At 42.6% G+C, this 20,401-nt stretch overlaps 2 protein-coding genes and 1 long non-coding RNA gene across 5 annotated transcripts in view; 1 reads left to right on the forward strand and 2 right to left on the reverse strand.

Annotated features, from left to right (window-relative positions):
• Nucleotides 1–3,533, forward strand: part of DCBLD1 (discoidin, CUB and LCCL domain containing 1) — a 56,605-nt gene extending 53,072 nt beyond the window's left edge. For both annotated transcript variants that reach the window (XM_042987063.1, XM_042987064.1), the window contains one exon: nt 831–3,533. In XM_042987063.1, the coding sequence (XP_042842997.1) occupies nt 831–1,321 (491 nt within the window). In that variant the 3' untranslated portion in view covers nt 1,322–3,533. The remainder of the gene's footprint in view (nt 1–830) is intronic.
• A 2,563-nt stretch (nt 3,534–6,096) lies between these two features.
• Nucleotides 6,097–13,831, reverse strand: LOC122238721. Its single transcript, XR_006217835.1, has 3 exons — nt 13,523–13,831; nt 9,551–9,716; nt 6,097–6,475 (listed from the first exon to the last, which is right to left on the reverse strand). It is a non-coding gene; the product is annotated as an uncharacterized LOC122238721 (long non-coding RNA).
• A 1,448-nt stretch (nt 13,832–15,279) lies between these two features.
• GOPC (golgi associated PDZ and coiled-coil motif containing) overlaps nt 15,280–20,401 on the reverse strand; it is a 40,019-nt gene continuing 34,897 nt past the window's right edge. For both annotated transcript variants that reach the window (XM_042987074.1, XM_015536011.2), the window contains one exon: nt 15,280–18,320. In XM_042987074.1, coding sequence (XP_042843008.1) covers nt 18,190–18,320 — 131 coding nt within the window. In that variant the 3' untranslated portion in view covers nt 15,280–18,189. The remainder of the gene's footprint in view (nt 18,321–20,401) is intronic.

Genomic DNA, 20,401 nt, shown 5'->3' on the forward strand with positions numbered 1-20,401 from the left:
AACCTGTTGTTCCTAACCCTCCCCAAGAACGCTCCATATGTTTCCTCTCCCAAGTGGCTTCCGGACTGTGAATCCCAGGCTTCTGGGCTTAACATCCGGGAAGGGACCTTGGTTCCCCTCTAGCCTCATGACTGACATCGTTGGTAATAACTTTCTCTGATTCCTGTCTCCAAAGTGTGACCTTTCCAAGGCTGCTGCCAGACCCCTAGTGTGTGACTGCTTGATTTTGTTTGTTTCTCATTTTTCCATCTTTACTTTTTTTTTTTAAGTTTATTGGCGGGGGGGGGGGGGTGGACTGGGGAGGGACAGAGAGAGGGAGAGAGAATTGCAAGCAGGCCCAGGGCTGTCTACGCAGAACCCCACTGGTGGGCTCTATCTCTCCAAAGATGAGATCATGACCAGAGCAGAAATCAAGAGTCCAAGCTACACCCACTGAGCCACCCAGGCGCCCCTCTTTCCAGGTTATTTAATCACTGTTGCCTTTTCTCACAGCAACCACCACCCCCCCCCCAAATTTGGCATTTCAAGGGCCAGTTTAAGAGCTCCAGGAGGTATTTCCCCTCTCATTCCCTAGGTGTGGGGAAGCGTAATCTCTGTCTTCTCCGGGTTCTAGTGACCCACCGAGGCTTCCTAAAGCAGCAGTATGGTTGCGCAAGTCCGTGTGTGTGCCATGTACGTCTTTCCCATTCTCGGGCTTTCTCATCCTGCCTGCTACCGGTTAGGCGCTCAGCCGAGTTGGTTCCGCAGAGCACCTCCGTCTGCAAACAACCGGCTTGCCCTCGCATCCGTGTGACACACACGTGGTGTGTCTCCTGCGCTTTTGATTGCAGATTACCAGCCTCCGCTCATGATTGGCACCGGGACGGTGGCGAGGAAGGGCTCCACCTTCCGTCCCATGGACACGGAGGAGGAGACCCCGCCTAGCGCCGAAGCCTGCGGCCACTACGACCGCCCCCTGCTGGCCGGCCGCCACGAGTACGCCCTGCCCTTGACCAACCCCGAGCCCGAGTACGCCACGCCCATCGTAGAGCGCCACGCGGCGCGCGCGCACACTTTCTCCGGCTACAGGGTGCCCGGGCCCCGGCCGGCGCACACGCACTCGCTATCTTCCGGCGGCGCGCCCTACCAGAGGCCGCCTCACCCCGCGCCCGCAGCCGCACGCCCGGGCTACGATCGGCCCACGGCCGGCGGCCAGGCCGCGGACCGCGCCCACCCCGACTACCAGGAGCCGCGGGCAAAGCCAGCCGCCAGCGCCGCCTACGCGGCCCCCAGAGACTGCCTCCGACCCCTCAGCCCCACGGCCATGACCGCTCTTTTGTGAGCACACTGTGAAAGCAACCTGCTGCGGTACCGAGCGGCGGGCTGTGTGCGGCCCTGGAAGAGGGGAGATGTTCAAGTGCGCGTGTGTGAGCGTGTGTGTGAGCGTGTGTGTGTGTGTGATTTCATAGGATCCTGCGGTGGAGTCCGAGGGACCACCTCTCCTACTGTTTACAAAGTGGTGCATCTGGTGTTGTTCTGACCCTTAGGGCAGGGGTCTGTTGGTTTTTGTTGGGCTAGAAAAATGAAAATTTCCAGATAGCATTTTCATTTGTCTGTGATATTGAGCTGCTTTGGTATAAAATGTGCAATCTGTACAGAGTTGTATTTAACATGAATTAAAGTAACTTAAGTTCGCTTTATCAGAGTTTTAGTTCTGCACAGTGGTTAAGTGGGAGAATGCAGCTGTTGCGAAATCGTATATAATAGTATGTTCACTTTTTAAGTATATTTTATCCGATACTGTGTTAGCAGCAGGTCTGTTTAAACTGAATCTTGTTATTGTGGCTCATTTCCTCTCCTTTGGTGACTAGAACTAAAAGCATTGCTAACATTCTTCCGGAAGGAATGAAATTACTTGAAGCATGAGAAGCGCACCAGGGTGGTGGTTAGCAATTAGGATTGTAGATTAAAACGGAACACAACACAGCCACCTCAGCAGCTGCCTGTTCCTTAGACTCCACTTCAGATGGGACTTGTGGAGGCCAGTAGGGGCGCGCTAGGAGCAGGAGGTCTCTGTGGCCCCCAGGGGGCCTCCCTGCCCGAGTGGGACAAAGGCCAGGTCCCACTTTGCCTCTTCCTCACCTCAGGCCTAGCAGATACTGTGCAGCTTTCACGTGCAAATCCACCTCTTGAAACTCTGCAAAGCCAAGTGCTGAGACCTAACAACAACCAAAACTGCTCTCCCCACAAACTGAACGAAGGCAGCACAGCGATTGTAGTCTGAATTACTGTGACAGATGCTTTTGTACCTCAGATCGAAAATACGGCTGAGGTCAGATGCCCACACTTTTCATGACTTTCTTTAGAAACAGCACATTGTACTCTGAAGCACAAAGTTATTTAAAGTGTGTTCTTACGAAAGTGACAAAGGCAAAATCCGTGTTGAGCTTTTCTACTGAGATGGTTGGGAAGTGAACTGATTTTGTAAGAAACCGTGTTTCCCTTGAGTGTGTGTCTCTAATTCCAGATTAGTCCGGACCTCAGCTGTACCTCATGTTCAGTGCTTTTTGTCTGTTTGCTTTGGGTTCCCTGGGGCAGGGGGGGAGTTGACCTCTTTTGCCAAAGAGGAAAGTGTGTGCTTAACAAAATGTGGACCAAAAAATCCTTGACCTAAAAAACGTATTATAATCCTATTTGTATGACTATGACTCTCTGTGAAAGTATAAATATTAAAATAGTGAGGGTGCTGGAAGTTCACGGCAGACTTTTTGGTTATTTTAGGGGATAAACCGTTTACTTTGTGGAGTTTACATGGTTTTATATGCATACTAAGTGTAAAAATAAACTATGCCAAATCACAGAGCCCTGCCCCTTATTGGTGCCCTGCCTGCCAGGCTATTGAAGGCATTTGAGAGGCTCAGCCTCCACAAAAGAGCAAGTGGTACGGTGGAAAGAGGCTGGGTTTGGAGTCAGGTAGATCTTGGTTCCAGGCCCTGATCTGCCACGATAGCGGAGTTATTTTGGAAATAAGTGAAGCCCGACCAAACCAGCAGAGTCTGTTCAAGCTTGCTATAGCAGGGGAGTCGACCACCATCACTTGCCTTTTGGCCGAGAGAGACTGAAAGGCAGCAGAGGGGGGTGCAAAGCTTTATCATGGAAAAGAAAGGAGGGAGGCTGATGACCTAGGGAAGCTGTTGGATGGATTAACTAGATCATTGGTTAGGGATGCGTATTTGGCTTTCTCGGGTTGGCCCTAAGTTGGAAGTGGGGACAGAAATTATGGAGGCTGTCAGCTATTAATCAAAACTTAGTGATCCGGGGTTGATGTAGGCATTATTGCTTGGCTTCCTGGATTGTTAACTAGAAGTAGCGGTCTGACCTCCTACAAGTCTGACTTAACAGCAAGACTGGCTTTCTGGGCTGGTTACTGTGGATAAAATGGGTTGCTTTTCTGCACTTAACGGCTGTGGGTTGTGAGTCAGAGTTCAGTTTTTATTTACCCATTTGTATATTCAGTCTGTTCCATATAACCCTTGGCTTCAGTTTCCTCGTGTGTAAAAATATTAATGCAGGGCACCTGGGTGGCTCAGTCAGTTACGTGTCTGACTTCGGTTCAGGTCATGATTTCATGGTTCATGAGTTCGAGCCCTGCATCGGGCTCTGCACCGACAGTGTGGAGCCTGCTTGGGATTCTCCCTCCCTCCATCTCTCTCTCTCTCTCTCTCTCTCTCTCAAATATATAAAACAAATGTTATTGAAGACTTACAAGTAAGAATTAATTGGGACAACATTTATCAAAGTGTTTGTTCTACATGTAGGCCATTTTTCTAATCCAGGCTCTCAGCGGGCTGCATATAGCCTTCTAACATTAAAATATTAGTCCATAAGAATAGAATTCTTTACATTTTCCTCCCTCACACTTCTTCCCTGTACTCGTGATGTAATCACAACAGAAAGAGAACGGGACTTTGTTTTGGGACAGCACTTCCTCCGGGTGGCCTCACTGTGTAGACCGGGTGGGTTGAGTGGAAAGGTCTGATAAAAACCCTACACTGCCCACCTTAAACTAAAGGATAAGAGGAGGAAAATAGTATGCCTTTCTTTTTCAGTGTTTTGCAACATTGGCACATGTGATAAGGTGAGAATGAGATCATTCTAATTGTCTGGTGTCTTCTATGTTATCAAATCCTATTGGGAGACAAAGATTGCATTCTATCATGTACAGCTGTGGCTGCAACACATCTCCAACAAACAAGACGACACAGACCACAGAAGCTGCTGAAACTTTCCTCTGGGCTTTATTACGATCGAAACTTTCATTAATGTTTATAATCAGCCTAGAAAACCTCTAGACAGAACGTGAGAGATTGTTCTGTGTTTATTACACTTGCTCTCAAGTCTTAGAAAATGCAATCACAATTAGAGACACAACTGTAGACACCATGAATAGCCTTTCGTAAGTATATCGCTGTAAGGCCTTCTATAAATACATCAGTTCAGTAGCCCAAGTGTAGGCACCACGTTGGCCTCACTTTTCTCAAAACGCCTCGCTTTCATTCATTCATGCACCAAACAGTTCCCAGGATTCACCCTGTACTTACTTGAAAGAGCGTGTACTCGAGACAGCATACCTAAGCTCGCTGCAACCTTGGGACAATGGAGTGCGCTAATGGGAAGCTAGGATTGAATACAATCCTGCTAGTGGTCTTTGCTGCAAACAGCCCAGCCCAGCCCCTCACCCAGCGCTCTCCCTGCACCCACACTACTGTGCGCACCGCCAGCCCCCAGATCTCTCCTCTCCCACTCTACAGGTCTCTTTCCCAGCCTCCCGGTTCTACAAATAAATTCCCCTCGCGGCTTTAAAGATGTCTGCTCTGTTTCTTGGTATTCTGCGGTCTTAACTACTATGTGTTCAACTGTGAATTCTGTGAATTCATTTGTATTCACGTTACTTGGGACTCCTGCGTCTTGAATGCTAGGATTCGTCTTTCTCAACCATGACAAATTCTCAGCTATCCTGTTTGCCTCTGCTGTTTTCTTTTCTCACTCCTGGAACTCCTATTGGATTCATTGGACCTTCTCATCCCATCCCCCCAGGTCTCTTAGCCCCTCTTCTTTTCCGGCTCTTTGTCTTCTGTGCTGCGTTCTGGGTCAGTTCCTTAGGTACAATATGGCATAGTGGTTGGGTGCACAGACTTGGGATTGCCTGGACAAGGAGCCATAGTCTCTCGGTGCCTGTTTCCATGCTTGTTATGTGGGGAGAAAATACTATCCACCTGCCCATGCCTGCTGTGAAGATTAAACGAAGATTCTCAAGCATCGCGTGGCTCACATGAAACACTGTGTAAGATTCCACGTTATATTCCAGTTTACTAATTCCTTCTCCTGCTATCTAATCTGCTTCATTTAGCCATTGCGGTTTTAATTTCAATTTTTAAAAAATTTCTATGTTGATTCTTTTTCAAATATGCCTTTTTTTTAAAACACTTGCGGTATTTTCTTGGGCTTTGATTCCTTCGTTTAATCATTTGAAACACTAATTTCATATCCTCTTTCTGATTGTCTTGTTTCCTTCATCTCTGAGTAAGAGCCACAGTGTACGATGATTTATAAGGCTCGGTCAGTGCCGTGCAGTAGAACTTTCATAATGAAGGAAACATTCTCTGAGTCGTTCAGTGTGGTTCTCGTTAACTACACATGGCCATCGAGCACTTGAATGTGGCTGGACTGAGTGAGGAAGACATTTTTGGTTTCCTTGAACTTCAGTTTATTTGAATGTAAATAGCCGCATGTGGCTACCGGCTGCTGTATTGGACAGGACACGTCTGTGACATGCACCCCCCCCACCCCATCATGTTGCCACCCGTCAGACCTTATCTCCTACTTCTTTGTTCGCCCCACTCCAGCCACACAGGCCTCTTAGCTGTCACTGGAACATACCAGGGACACACCAGTCCTGAAACCTTTGCATGTGCTGCTCTCTCTTCCTGGAAAGCTCTTCCCCCAGATATCTGCATGCATTCACTTCCTGCTAGTCTGCACTCAGACATAATCTCCATGGGGTCCTCTTCCCCCCCCCCCCCCCCCGCCGTGTAAAAACTACAGAGTTCTCCCCCGCACAGTTCGTATCTCCCTTCCTGCTTTACTTTTCTTCCGAACATTTATCGCTGTCTAACACAGTGCACATTTGTGTTTATTGTTCTCAGTCTCCTGCACCAGGTGATATCCCGTGAGGGACAGGAGTTTTGTTTTGTTCCCTGCAAGTCCCCAGCACCTAGAACAGTGCCCGATAAATATTTGCTCAATGAACGAATGAGAATTCTTGAGGCTCTGTCCTGTTGTTCCTACTGATCTCGTTCATGATGGTTTCTGTCTTTGGTTTCACGTTTCTTCTTGTGACCCTTCCCGTAGCAGGGCTTTTTCCTCCTTGTGAAAAACCTCATGATACTGTCCTGGCTGGGTGGTTTTGCATCTCTGGCAGGTACACAGGGTGGGGCTGCCAGATAAAATACAGGATATCCAGTTAAATTTGAATTTCAGAGAAACAACAAACAATTTTTTAGTGTATGTTCTGTGTAATATTTGGGGCATATCTATACTAAAAATTATTCATGTCCTGTACTTAAAACAATTTTTTTTAACGTTTATTTTTGAGAAAGAAAGAGTGCGGGCAAGGGAGGGGCAGAGAGAGGAGACACAGAATCTGAAGCAGGCTCCCGGCTCCAGCCCCCTACGCGGGGCTCGAACCCAGGAACCGTGAGATTATAACCTGAGCCAAAGTCGGACGCTTAACCGACTGAACCACCCAGGTGCCCCACGTGTCCTGTATTCTTATTTGCTAAATCTGCCAACACTAACACCAGGAATATCAACCCTGCACCAGTTTTTAGTTTAACTTTTGGGTTGGTGGTTCCTAGACTGTGCCAAAAACTTAGACCCAAACCTGTGTGAGGCACAGGCCCTGGGTTTTAGTCTCTCAGAGTAGACTTCCTTGTCCTCCAGGGCCATTCATCCTTTGTTGTCTGTTTTATCGGGCAGATTTTTTTAGGTTCACCCTTTCACTGTTCCAACTCCTGTCATGCCTAACCCCAAATCTTGTCTGCTATCCCTTCAAGGAGGTTAAATAGCACCTGACTGACCAAAAACCTCCCACCATCTGGGGATGTCCAGAGCCTCCACTCCAGTGTTTGTCACTCTGTTTTAAAGTTTCTTCTCTGAGTAATTCCCTTCTTTCTTTTCCTTTTCTCCTTTTCCTTTTTTTCCCTTCCTTCCTTCCTTTCTTCCTTCCTCCCTCCCTTCCTTCCTTTCTTCCTTCCAGGTTTATTTATTTTGAGAGAGAGAGAAAAAGCATGAGTGGGGGAGGGGCAGAAACAGAGAGAGAGAGAGAGAGAGAATCCCCAGCAGGCTCCGCACTGTCAGCTCAGAGCCCAGTGTGGGGCTCGAACTCAGGCACCGTGAGATCATGACCTGTGCCGAAATCAAGAGTTGGCCGCTTAACCAACTGAGCCATCCAAGGCAGCGTCCCCTTATTTTTAAAAATTAGCTGGACCTTCTAGAGAATTTTGGTTTTCTTTTCTCTAACATCCCTAGGAACTTATAGACAGGTTTTCATCTCATCTTGCTTGGAATGATGCCTCCCCAACAGGTAGGGAATACCATGTTTATTTCAAACAGTACAGGATTTAGAACTCAGGTCTAACCTGGGATTTAATCTTTTTAACCACATGATTTCAAGCGCATTTTTGGTGCTCTGTTGAACAAGCCCATTAGTGAGGTGGCTGTAATGCTATGGTGGCCTACGTATGCAAACCAAAGTCTAAACCTGTAAGTGCCCCAAGGTTTCAAAATCAAATGCTAAGGACAACCGGTGACGAGCAGCCAACTAAGATGTAAGCTACAGCCAATGAAATAATGTCCTTTCTTTGCTCCCACACGTCCTCTCGGTCTTTCCCCTGGTTTCTTTGGTGGAGTGCTCCTAAGCACTCCTGGTTTGGCACCCCCCCGACCAGCAGCTAGAAATGATCAAACTTAAAATTTTTAGTGGGGCCCCAGTTCACCTCTTAACATTTGTGATTTCTGAACCCACTTCTTAATCCCAAAGTAGAAATGATGACACAAGGGCTGCCGGGAAGACTAATTTATGTCGGTCTTTTGCGTACAGCAGGTGATCAATACCTATTAACTCCTTTCTCCCCACCCAATTTGAAGCCTAAATGCCCTCCGACACCATTTCCCTTAGAGTCCTTTTCAAGCGGAGGTCACCTTGTCTCCTCAACAGTTGGCTGCACTCGCTGTGGCCAGGGGGCATTACATGCCTTCCTCTGACACCCACTTCCGATCCATTCACCCTCTCTCTCCGGCGTGCAAAATCCTCTCCCTTTGTGACACCCATGCCCCCCAGCTCTGCCACCTTCTTCCCTCCCCCCCCACCCCCCCGCTGTGGCATCTAATATCTTCCAAACCAGGTGCCCCATTCACTGAGGACTTTTGCCTCGCTCACGGTCTTCCCCGCTCCTTCCCTATAGTCACACTGAGAGGTCAGTGTCCAGCATGGTCACTTGCATGGTTTTCTGACGTCTCCTCTAGTAACCTCCACTCCATTGAAACTACCTCCACACATGTCCACACTCTTGTTGTCGGATCTGAACTCTTACTAATTCTGTCTGCCCCAAATCTCCTATTCTTCGGATTCCTCACCTTTCCTCCTACTTATTCGTGGACCTCATGAAGATATTGGATGCCCAGATATCATTTGCCTCTGGTTGTTAAACTTTTTTTTAATATTTATTTTTGAGAGAGAGAGAACATAAGTAGGGGAGGGGCAGAGAGAAAGGGAGACAGAGGATCCAAAGTGGGCTCTGTGCTGACAGCAGAGAGCCCAGACCGATGAGGGGCTCGAACTCACAAACTTGAGATTGTGACCTGAGCCGAAGTCAGACGCTCAACTGAGCCACCCAGGCGCCCCTGGTTGTTAAACTTTTTAAGTTGCATTTCCTTTCCATCCGTCACTTGAACTGTTCTGTCTTAGCATTTTCACTCTGTTGTCTTCCCAGAAACCCCAATCCTTCAGGACCCCTCAACATACCATCCCCACATGTCCACAGCAGCAGGAAAAGATTCGCACGGACTCTTACCAACTCCTAGTTTCCTCAACCTTATCCAACTGATCTTTGATCCGCTTTTCCCATCCCCCTCAGCAACTGTTCCAAAGCAGTGCCACTCTCCGCACCTTCCCCTTACTGAGGCCTCGCCACGCTCCTTCACCTAGTGGCCATTAAAATCTGATCCTATAACTGCCTCTCCATCCCTCCTCCCACAGAAAACTGCGTCCAATCCAGTCCTTTTCTTCTCCCCTCCGTGTCCACGGGAAAGGCGTTCAAAACCTTCACCGGTGACCTAATCCCCATTGCCTTCTCCCTCACCTCAGACTTTGCTCCAGTTATCTATCCCCCTTTCCCTTGTCTTCATCTTCTCCCTCTCAACCGATGACTTCCTCTTGGCCTATAAACTTGTTCAAATCTCTCTCAAGTGTAAAGCATTCTCCCTTAACATCCCAAGCCCATTTCATTACCTGTCCCCTTTCTTCCCAGAATGATCTCTTTGACTTAGAATTTCCATGTGTCTCAGCTTCATTCATTCTTCATCTGATGTAATCGTTGGCCACACACGGCTATACACTGGTTATATGTCCAAAACGTAGTAATCTTGTCCATTTGTCCAAGGCTTCTTTTGCATCCCTTCGGGGCATTTTAAATGGTTCTCATGTAAGTACTGCACACTTTTTGTTTAAATTATGTTCAGGTGATTTTTGTTGTCGTTACCATCGTGAATGGTAGCACGCCCCTCCTTTTATAGATCGAGGACCAATATGGCTTTAGAGGGGAAAAGTATGAATTCTGGAACTGGACTGCCTGCGTTCAAATTCTGCTGTAGTTATATGACCAAGAAAGCATTATTTTACCTGTCTCTGACTCCATATCCTTATTTCTAAATGGAGATGGTAATAGAATATACCCCCATGGAGTTGTGAAGATTACACTGGTTCTTACATGTAAAACCCTGAAAACAGTGCCTGACCCATAGTAGGCACCATGTTGGTATTAGCTATTGTATATATATGGGTATTTTTTTAATTAAAAATACCTTAAATTATTAATTTTTTTTCTTCCTCTGATATTTTTTAACATTAAAAATTTTTTTTTTCATAGTGCGAGCAGGGGAGAGGGGCAGAGAGACAGAGAGAGAGAGAGAGAGAGAGAGAGAGAGAGAGAGAGAGAGGGAGAATCTCAAGCAGGCTCCATGCTCAGCACAAAGCCCGACACAGGGCTCCATCCCATGACCCTGGGATCGTGACCTGAGCTGAAATCAAGAGTCAGATGCTCAACCAACTGAGCCACCCAGGTGTCCCATGATTTCTGCTTATATTCTCCTTTACTAAATTTCCTTGTTTCCAGTAGTATTTAGCTAATGCTCTTTGTTTTTCTGGGAATGTGATCACATTTGCCAATAGGGTTATTGCAGCCTCCTTTACAACATGACATGTACACTTAGTTCCATTGGCAATACCTCCCCTACCATGATATTCAATGCTTCTAGTATCTCCCTACTCGGTATGATGCTGGCTTAGGGGTAGTAATAGATGATGTTGAGGTGTATATTAAAAATGCATCCATTCATTCCTTTTTTTCCTCACCAAGAATTCGTGTCGGATTTTTATCAATGACTTTTTGGCATCTATGGAATTGGAAGCAAATGATTTTCTTGCCTAGAATCCCTTTCTAGATGCAGCCATATGATTAATTATATCATTGGATGTCCTACATAGTTATGGCATGTGTGTCTATGCTGAATTCACATCGGTAACATTTTATTTAGGATTTTTACATGAATGTTCTTTTGAGAGATGGGTCTTCTCATTTTCTTTGTATCAAGCTTTATCGGGTTTTATTAGCTTGACAAAAACAATTTCATTTTCTTCTTTTAGGTTCTTCTCTTGCTAGGCACTGAAATTATCTGCTCTTCAAACATTTGGTAGCATTGCCCCATGAAACCATATATTTGTGGTACTGGGGGGAGGCAAGCACTGACCATTTTTTTCCACGGAGATCTGTTTAGATTTTAAAACTTCGGTTTTGGAGAATGATAAATCACACTATCTTAGAAAAATTTTCAAATTTGTTCATGTGGAATTGAACAAAATAGTTTTTTATTATCTTTTCATTTTCTGCTTTTGTTATGGTGATTTCTCCCTTCCTATTTTGTACATTTGCCTTTACTCTCTTTTTGCATTATTAGTTTAGCCAGCAGTTCATCTATTTGTCTTTTTCCCTGGAAAATTCGTTTTTGATTTTTTTTTTTTTAGTTCTATTTTTCTGCTTTCAGAAGCAGACAACTCATTTGTTACAGCCCTAGGCAGATGTAAAAATGCCCTTAACAATGGTGAGAATGACACAAATTGTCACAAATACCCTGTTGCCACCTTGCTCCCTAGAGATGGTGGGAACCCTGTGCAGAAGAGCAAAGAGCAGGGGAGGAAATGCTGGAGTCTGAAGGGTCTGTGGCTCTGCTGTGTAATGTGAGGATTTCCTGCATTCTAACAGCCACTCAACTGCAGAAAAGCTATTTCTAGTGAAATTCAAATCCAGTTCAACCATCACTCTTAAAAATCAAAACTGAATCAATCCTGGGCTCCATCAAACCTTGCACCATTTTTAAAAAATAGAAATAGGGGCCCCTGGGTGCCTCAGTCAGTTAAGCATCTGACTTTGCTCAGGTCATGATCTCCATGAGTTCAAGCCCCACATCCAGCTCTCTGCTGTCTGCACACAGCCTGCTTTGGATCCTTTGTCTCCTCTCTCACTCTCTCTCTGTCTTCCCCTCTCCTGCTCATGTTCTCTCTCGAAAACAAATAAACACTTTTTAAAAAGAAGAAATAATTATTGGGGGAGAAAGACTGAAAAGCCAACAATTTTACCTGTATTTCCCTTTCTCCCTTTCCACGTGGCCTATTAAATTAGAATCAAGAGAGGGGTTTGCCTCTGACCCTTACTAGCTATATAACCCTGCACAAATAATATAACTTCTCTAGTTCTCACTTTATTCATCCTCCCAAGAGTATTTTATTTGGCAATCTTCATAAAGCCTTCCAGCTCTAATAGGCAGTAGAATATCACATTTGGAATCTGCTGCCCCCTGCTGGCATTTTGACAAATTGCAGCCTTTACCGTTCCAAGGCATAGAATCCCAAGTTTGTGTCTATGTAGTTTACACTTCGTGGATCTAATTTTCTTTCTTACAGTTCCATTCATTCATCTCCCTACTTATAAGCCAGAAGTCTTTTACAATCACATAGTGTCTTAACTTGAACTTTAAAACAATCTTGTTACTTTTGCTGTTCAAATCTTACTTCCTTCCTGAATTCTTTGGAAGTTTTGTTGCAACCTCCCACTGCTGTGATGGCTTTTTAGAATTTTCTAGTGGTTGTTAATTTTTGTTTTATATATTTTGAGGCATTTTTAAATTTGTATATACAAGTTAGAATTATTTTAACTTTGTACTGAGAGTTGATTCTTTAAGAATTTAAGTAGATTTCTCTATCACTGATAATGCTTTTTGTTCCCTTGAAGCCTATTTTCTCTGATATGAATAATTATCTAAACTGGCCTCTGGAATATATGCCCAGTGTTATCTTCTTGATCATTTCACTTTCAAATGTTCCGTATCCTTATGTTTTAGGTGTGGATTATTTTTTTCAATTTGAATTCTTTTAACAGTTTAGTCTTTGATCAAGCAGTCTCAAAATCCAACCCCAGTAGCACATCCTTGGCACCTGCCAGTATATGCGAGCTAATTCCTACACTTTTGATTTCTAGTCTCTTTTCTCCCTTACCAGACCCAGCACATCCACAGCCAGGCTATGCTAGGATTTAAGCCTGTTACTGACCAAGCAGCCAAGAGTAACAGTTACGGTCTGAGGGGGAGGGGGCGCTTAGAGGGGCCCACAGCACTAAGCATGGAACTACACTCGCAACTATATTACAAAGAAAGAACACCAACCAAAATCAGCAAAGGGAAAAGGCATATGAACAAAGTCCAGAGGAAACCAGGCACAGGCTCCAAGAATCTCCTTCCAGTTAAGTCACGCAGGATGAGCTTAATTCTCCAGCAGTGACATGTAACACATAAAATACTGTCCATCAGGGAAGCTTACCTGAGCCTGGGCATGGAGTCCAGGGTTTTTATTTGGCTCAGTTACATAGGCACTGCCTAGCATGTATCAAAATTCCAGATTCCCAGAAGGAAAGCTGGTGTTCAACCTAAGTCTTATTGTTTGTATAAAGGTTTCAGGCACAGTTCTTACCAGTTACGGAATGGGGGTGAAAGTGGGGGGTACGCTCCTGAAATCCAAATTGCTGGACACTAGCCAAAGGTGAACTTTGCAGGTAGGCCTTTCTAAGGATAACAGGTTCAGGCACACCATCTAAGAAATACTTAGTAACTGAGCCATGACCTCATGCCAAGGACTATATGTAGCCCCACTTACCGAGCAGGTCATTCTCTTCATCCTCTGGGTGGGAGATGAGCCAGTTCCTAATCTATTAGCCTGTTTCCTCAGATCTCACTCCTGGTCCACTTGTGTTAGCCGGGGGTCCTCCAAGAAGCAGACACCAAGACCAAGAAGGGGTCCACTGTGTAACAGATTAGGGGCAACACTGGTGAGAAAAACTAGAACAGAAGCTGGGTTTAGGGGGAAGCTGGAAGCAACTAGACTCTGATGCAGTTATGAGCTCAACTGAATGAAAGGAAGGAAGGAAGGAAGGTTGGGTGAAAGCAATTCAGGGGCACCTGGGTGGCTCAGTCGGTTAAGCATCCAACTTCGGCTCAGGTCATGGTCTTGCGGTTTGTTGAGTTCGAGTCCCACATAGGGCTCCATGCTGACAGCTCAGAGCCTGGAGCCTGCTTCAGATTCTGTGTCTCCCCCCTCTCTGCCCCTACCCTGCTCATGCTCTGTCTCAAAAATAAACAAACATTAAAAAAAATTAAAAAAAAAAAAAAAAGCACTTCAGATGATCATGTAATTCCACAGGAGTCTGGCAAGACCGTCAGGGAGTCCTCAAGCCAAAGTCAAGGGCTCATGATACCGGCGTCATGGCAGCAGCTGGAGAAGCGGGAGTCTCGGTGTTAAGGCAGGACTGGATTTCAGAGCCCAGCAGCCGGCAGGGCGGCCTGGAGTCGCTGTGCTCCTCTTGCTGGAGATCCAGGAGACACATTCTCCTGGCTGCCATCACAGGGCTACAGCTCTCCAAATACACCTGAAAAAGATTTATCATCAAATATTTAGCACCAACAGCACATGGTAACTAGCAACACTTTCAGTTTAAAAAAAAAAGTTGTAAAACCACCTAGAATAGAACACTGGTTAAGAATGAAAAGGTAAATAATCTTTTACCTTTCATAAACTAAACATGCTATGCAGATGAATTCTGGGGAAAAGACTTCCAAACTGCTTAGTGAACTGGGAGTTTAAGCTGACAGACAGCGTATTGTATTAGAACTAAATCAAGGTTAGTCAACGACCAAAAATACGTATTTCCAAATGTTCATAACTCAAGTAATTTTCCGAAATATGATTTGTATTCATTAACACTTAGAGGAAAATATCATTTGTAAGTTTATCTTCCTGATTGACCTCAAAAACCCTTTAGCAAAGAAAAGGTATTTTACCCCCAGTTCTTAGGCTGACTGTAAGCGACCACATGTAAAACTTCTGAGACAAGGAAACGGAATAATGTTTCCAGAGGTTTCTAAAGGTTATTTTACACATAATTTGGGAACTTCCAAACCTGTAGGCTCAGGTGATAAAATGGAAGACTGTCCTCTTACATGGTGTATCTAAGAGGATTGGTTTTCTAGTTTGTTTCAATGTTATCCTCTGAGATAACCGTTGACTATCAAGATTTGCAACACAAAACTAACCCAAGGAGGCTGGAGTATTTGCCATCTGCTAAGTTTCAACAAAACACTGGTCCCACAGTTGCTCTGACAGATCTGACAGATCCTGCCAACCAACATGTTTTTAACTAAGCCAGAGTAAACAGTTCCTAAGATCAAACAGTTAACTACTACAAAAAGAAAAAAGAAAAAAAAAAACATTTCAATATAGGAACTGGGTTTCATCCTTTACATGGACTTTAGGACCTCTTGGTGCAAATGACAGAAGTTACTAGAAGTAAAGAAACCAAAATATTGAATGTGAAAGAAACTTAAAATGTTTATTTTTTTAAAAATGAGATCAACACATTTTAATGTAGAAGATGCCATCTTTATTTACAGGCTAATAAAAAAATATTAAACTCAACTTAACTAGATATAATACATTTGTCATAAATCCTATAGATCTGAGGCCAACCGTAAGTGGAAGACTGAACAGGTGGAATAGTGGATTACATAATAAAGATGTCAAATAATGTGCGGCTTACACACGAATCAATATATTTTGTTTTTAACAGGAAAACAAAGTAAGTCCACCGTGTGGGGAATAAAACCAGCACCAGGCACAGGCTGTGTTACCTTGTGACAACTATTCAGTTGTAATTACCGAGACTCACAACGTTTTCATCTCTCTTAAACCTGCTTTAACAAGCCTCAAGACCCAAATGGTTTTGCTCCATCATATTCACAACAGATACCACCGAAGAGAATTTTAGAGGCGAAAGTGTAAACATATATACGCACATACACACAAGCCTCACGTTCTGTCGAACATTTTTTCTCAGCTATTCCGCTTGTGAATGTGTATATTTTTCTTTTTCCTTTTAACCGTGATGGCTTTGCAACAGTTCTTTTCTGTTTGGTTTTGCCCTAGAAACTTGAGTGTTAGAGATTTCTTCCCTATAAATGTGAAAATATAAAAGCCGCTTCTCATTAGTTTATAATTCTTAGCTCACCCCCCAGAGACCATATATTCTAAAATGAACTTTTAACTGGGTACTTTCTAAACACCTGCCAGGAAGCTCACGATAGCATCTGAGCAACAGGGCTCTCACGTAGACTTTGCAAACCAAGGTGAAGCAGGAATGAAAAGGGACGGACTTGTGCAATTTTAAACTATCGGGGAAAATTTTCATTCTGCTCTTCAATCCTTGAAAGGAGTTTATGTCATAACCACCCCATAGGATTCCTATTAAGCAGCGTCTAAGTAGAAATGTCAATTGAAGGTTCTTAGAAAAACTCTTTGTGGACTTTCTAGATTGTTCTTGAAAATCAAAAGGTTTCAGCTAATATATCCTAAGGATTCTACCTAGTGGATAAAGGATATTCTCCAAAAAAAATGCCATGGTCATCCCATCCCAGGCTGCATTTTAAAAAAATAAGAATATGGTTTTGAGTCACAACAAAAATGTTTTCAGATACGCTACAATGTAATTTTTTTTGGCTAAATGAATATACCGGCTGAAATCTAGTTTGCAGATCCCATGTCAGTCCTGGGGTATGTGTTTGGTACAGGGGGAAATGCATAAGGGAAAAACTCTTCTTCTTTTAAGAGGCCTAGCCTGTCAGGAACAAACAATAACATATAGCTTGCTTATTTGGTTGTACAATTAAATACTAGCTTCCGCTTGGAGGCAACGTTACACTATAAGGTATTTTAATATTAGTAACAACATACACTAGGAAGTGCATTTCTATTATAAACTAACATGGTGATATACAGATGAACAAAACCACCCAAAACAAACCATAAAGGAGCAATAGTTAAAACATCAAATTTATAAATAGCAAAACCACCAAATAAAGTATATACATTGTAAAGATTTACCTATGAACAAATATATAGTGCATCTAGGAAAGAAAAAAAAATGTGTTTTACATCACATAACATCTGACTATTAGACATGAAGGTACTGATAATACTCTAAAGCCTGCAGGCTTTCCTCCACTTAATATTCCCTTAAACATACATCCTTTAAAACTGTGATATTGGCAAAACTATCACCTCTTTAAATGCAATGTTTTCACTTTCCCCAGCAAGGTACAGTGTGGCCTCCAAGAGCAGTAACTAAGAGAACAGGCCCTCCATGCTTAATCCTGGGATAAGAGAAACAAATCTGTAGTTTGCATATGAGAGCACTTCAGTCAAACACTGAGATGAAAAGCCAACCAAAACAATTCCGGTATTGAAATGTCTTCGCCTTATCTTGCCCACCAGTGCCTTGGCTTTTTAGATGACTGGCAAATTAGTTACTCTGAGAGAAAACTGCTGTTTGAATGAAATGCACTTCACGGACAAATAAATTTGAGCTTTTACTGCCAGAAAAATGTATCTGTAAGTGCCAAGACTATTACAACAAGACAAACTTTATGAACAACTCAAAATGTAGAAAACTGTCTTTCGTGGATTCCAGAAAAAAAAAAAATCTGACTCTAAACATTAATAATGTAATGCTCCAATACCATGCACACAGATCAACATAATTGAGAACAGATATTTTATACTCATCTGCATTTCTTTTAAAAACCAGGAAAAGTACAATGTACAATAACTTTTCAGGAAGTATTTCTAGTGCAGCATTGATTGATAAAGGATTGCTTAAAGAAAACTATTTTGTACTGCATTGAATAAAGCTGAAAGGCAAACTCATTACAATAAATGATCATTAAGAACTGATTTAGATATCAGGATGCACAATAAATTAAATAAAAAAACTAAAACCATTCTTCTAGTTTAAAAAAAAATTAAGTCAAGCCTACATTTCTGCAATTCATTGAGTTAAGTTCTGTCCTCTGAAATACCACACTTAACATTCTGGAATATATAATATGGATTCATTTATTCTTGTATTTAAAGGCTATTTCTTATAAATGCCGGTTAGCACGGTCCTTCTACTAACTAGAAAAGGAGCCAAATAAAACAGTAGTGCTTCATTTGGTACTTAAGAGCCTAGTAATATCCCTTTGGGAAACACATGCTTTGGTGCTTTACAATTTTAGGAAAATCAAAATCGCTTTACATGCAATAGCTAATTATGGTATACCACAGAAAACAGGAGTTTTATGCATTTAGAATTGTTCACATGAAGCCCTGAGGTACCCGCCTTTCATTTAGGCTACAAGCCTCCCTTGATCTTGTATAGTCTCTGTCACCGTCTTCCCTAGTGCCCCAAACTCAGAAGAGTCTGATTAAGAATCTTGTCTGGAGAGACAGTCAATTTAGTAAGATTTTTTGTGATACAGACTGTGCAGATCGTCTAGTTTAGAAGCACTGTCTTCTACAGGAGGTTCACTTGAAGTTCCTAGATCTCCATTTTCATGTCCATCAGTTACTGCCTTCTTATTAAATCCTGAAAGAAAGAGAAAAAAAAAAAAAAAAGATAGAAACTTTCTATCTAATCTGAAAGGAGTCTTGCAATTTTACTGAGCAAAAACAAAGGAGTACCCACTATAACTAGTAATAGTAATGAGGTAAATAATGGGGCCTAAATTAGTCAAGTTAGCAATTTCTGACAGAGGGATTCTTTCTTCTTACAGCAGATATCAAACACTGTACAGATTTTGCATATTATTTATTGGACCTATCAAAAAATTGTATAAAATGTCCTACCAGAATTTCCGTGAAACTTGGAAATGATACAAACAATTGTAAAATTCAGTTAATTCCACTTATACAAATATATATTGAACAGTAAGTTATATGTTTCTTTTACATTTTGCTTTCAGATTATTTAACTACAGTGCACTAAGGCACAGGCTAGCCTACTGCTAAAAATCTAGGTTGTTGGCAAGACAACGTCCAGATAACATTTAAAACAAATTTTGGTAAATCTAAAAAATACATACTTGGCTTGCAAATAAATCAGAGTTGATTATGTCATCTACTTAGTGAGCTATGAAGTCTGGACATGTGCTAAACAGTAACCAATGGATATATTTTGTGGTTTGAGTCCGTTAATAGTAATATATCATAAGAGCATACATTTTAGTTATATGAGTCACATTTTCAGTGGTCTGCAATTCACACAGGTGACAGAGAAGTCTTTTAGCCTCAGCTGCAAAAAAGGGAGGGACAAAGCCTTCTAATCCCAACAGATAGTAGAAAGGATAAAAGACAATGAAATCATAGGGAAAGCAGACCAACAGTGTAAAGTTTTGACATACTGCCACAATAGTTTTGATCAAGATGCACGGGGAGAACACAACTGCTACTGCTGTGTCCACGTAGAGAATTCACAAGATCCAGGCTTATCAGAAGGGCATCCGTTCATCAGTTCACTACAGAACTCTATACCAGACGTTCTCAATTTTTTCTTGGTGTTAGGATGCCTTTCCACTCTTAATAGGTCCTGAGGGCTCCAAAGACTTTTGTTCATGTGGTTTATTAATGTTATGTGGGTTAATAGCGTTTACCATATTAGTAATTAAAACTGAGAAATCTAAAAAAATTATTACTTTGTTAAAAATGAAAATAAGCCCAACAAATGTTAACATGAACAGCATTTGCCTTAGGGAAAATAACTCCATTTTCTAAAAATTCAGTCAGAAGAGGAGCATAATTTTCAATTCTACAAATATCGTTAAAGTCTGGCTTTCTAGAAGCTGGACTTTCTTATTTGCCTCTGTTCCATCTGTAACAAGTGTATAAAAAGTTCATCCTCACACAGATATATAGCTGGAAGAGAAGACTAGGTTTGGTTTTTTTTAATGTTTGTTTATTTTTGAAAGAGAGAGACAGAGCATGAGTGGGGGAGGGGCAGAGAGAGGGGGAGACACAATACGAAGCAGGTTCCAGGCTCTGAGCCCAACGCAGAACTCAAACCCACAAACTGCGAGATCATGACCTGAGCTGAAGTCGGACGCTTAACCAACTAAGCCACACAGGCACCTGGAGAAGACTAGTTTTAATAGCCTTTTCAGATAACTGTCAATATTCTTTGATATTATACCAAAATTTGACACCATAGACTTGAAACCATATCAGTAAACTGTTCACATTCTGTTACATCAAAATCCATTGGTCTATCTTGCAATTTGAATGGCTTTTACCCATGCAGGATTTTGTAACATCATACACTGGTCATTTGAGAAATATTAGATCACTGAGTCATGTAGCAATTCTAAAGGTTGACAAATTTCATTTCACTATATCAAAAAAAAATCACATTTATTAACATTACCACCAATCTTACTTTACAAGTTAAGCACTGGAAAGCTATCAAGCTTATGGTGGGGTGATGCATGTTTTACAAAATTCTAATTGTCACTTGAAAGCTGACATTTTATCATTGGCAATAAATACTGTCAGCTGTTTTCCCTGAAGTGATGGACTCGCTTTGTTCCTTTGAAAGAAAATGGCTGCCAAATAGCCTGAACAACCATAATTTATCATTCTTCAAGTAAAAAATCATCTTCCATGAAATAAATGGCT

The sequence above is a fragment of the Panthera tigris genome, chromosome B2 (genome assembly GCF_018350195.1).
Source record: "Panthera tigris isolate Pti1 chromosome B2, P.tigris_Pti1_mat1.1, whole genome shotgun sequence".
Taxonomy (NCBI): Eukaryota; Metazoa; Chordata; class Mammalia; order Carnivora; family Felidae; genus Panthera; species Panthera tigris.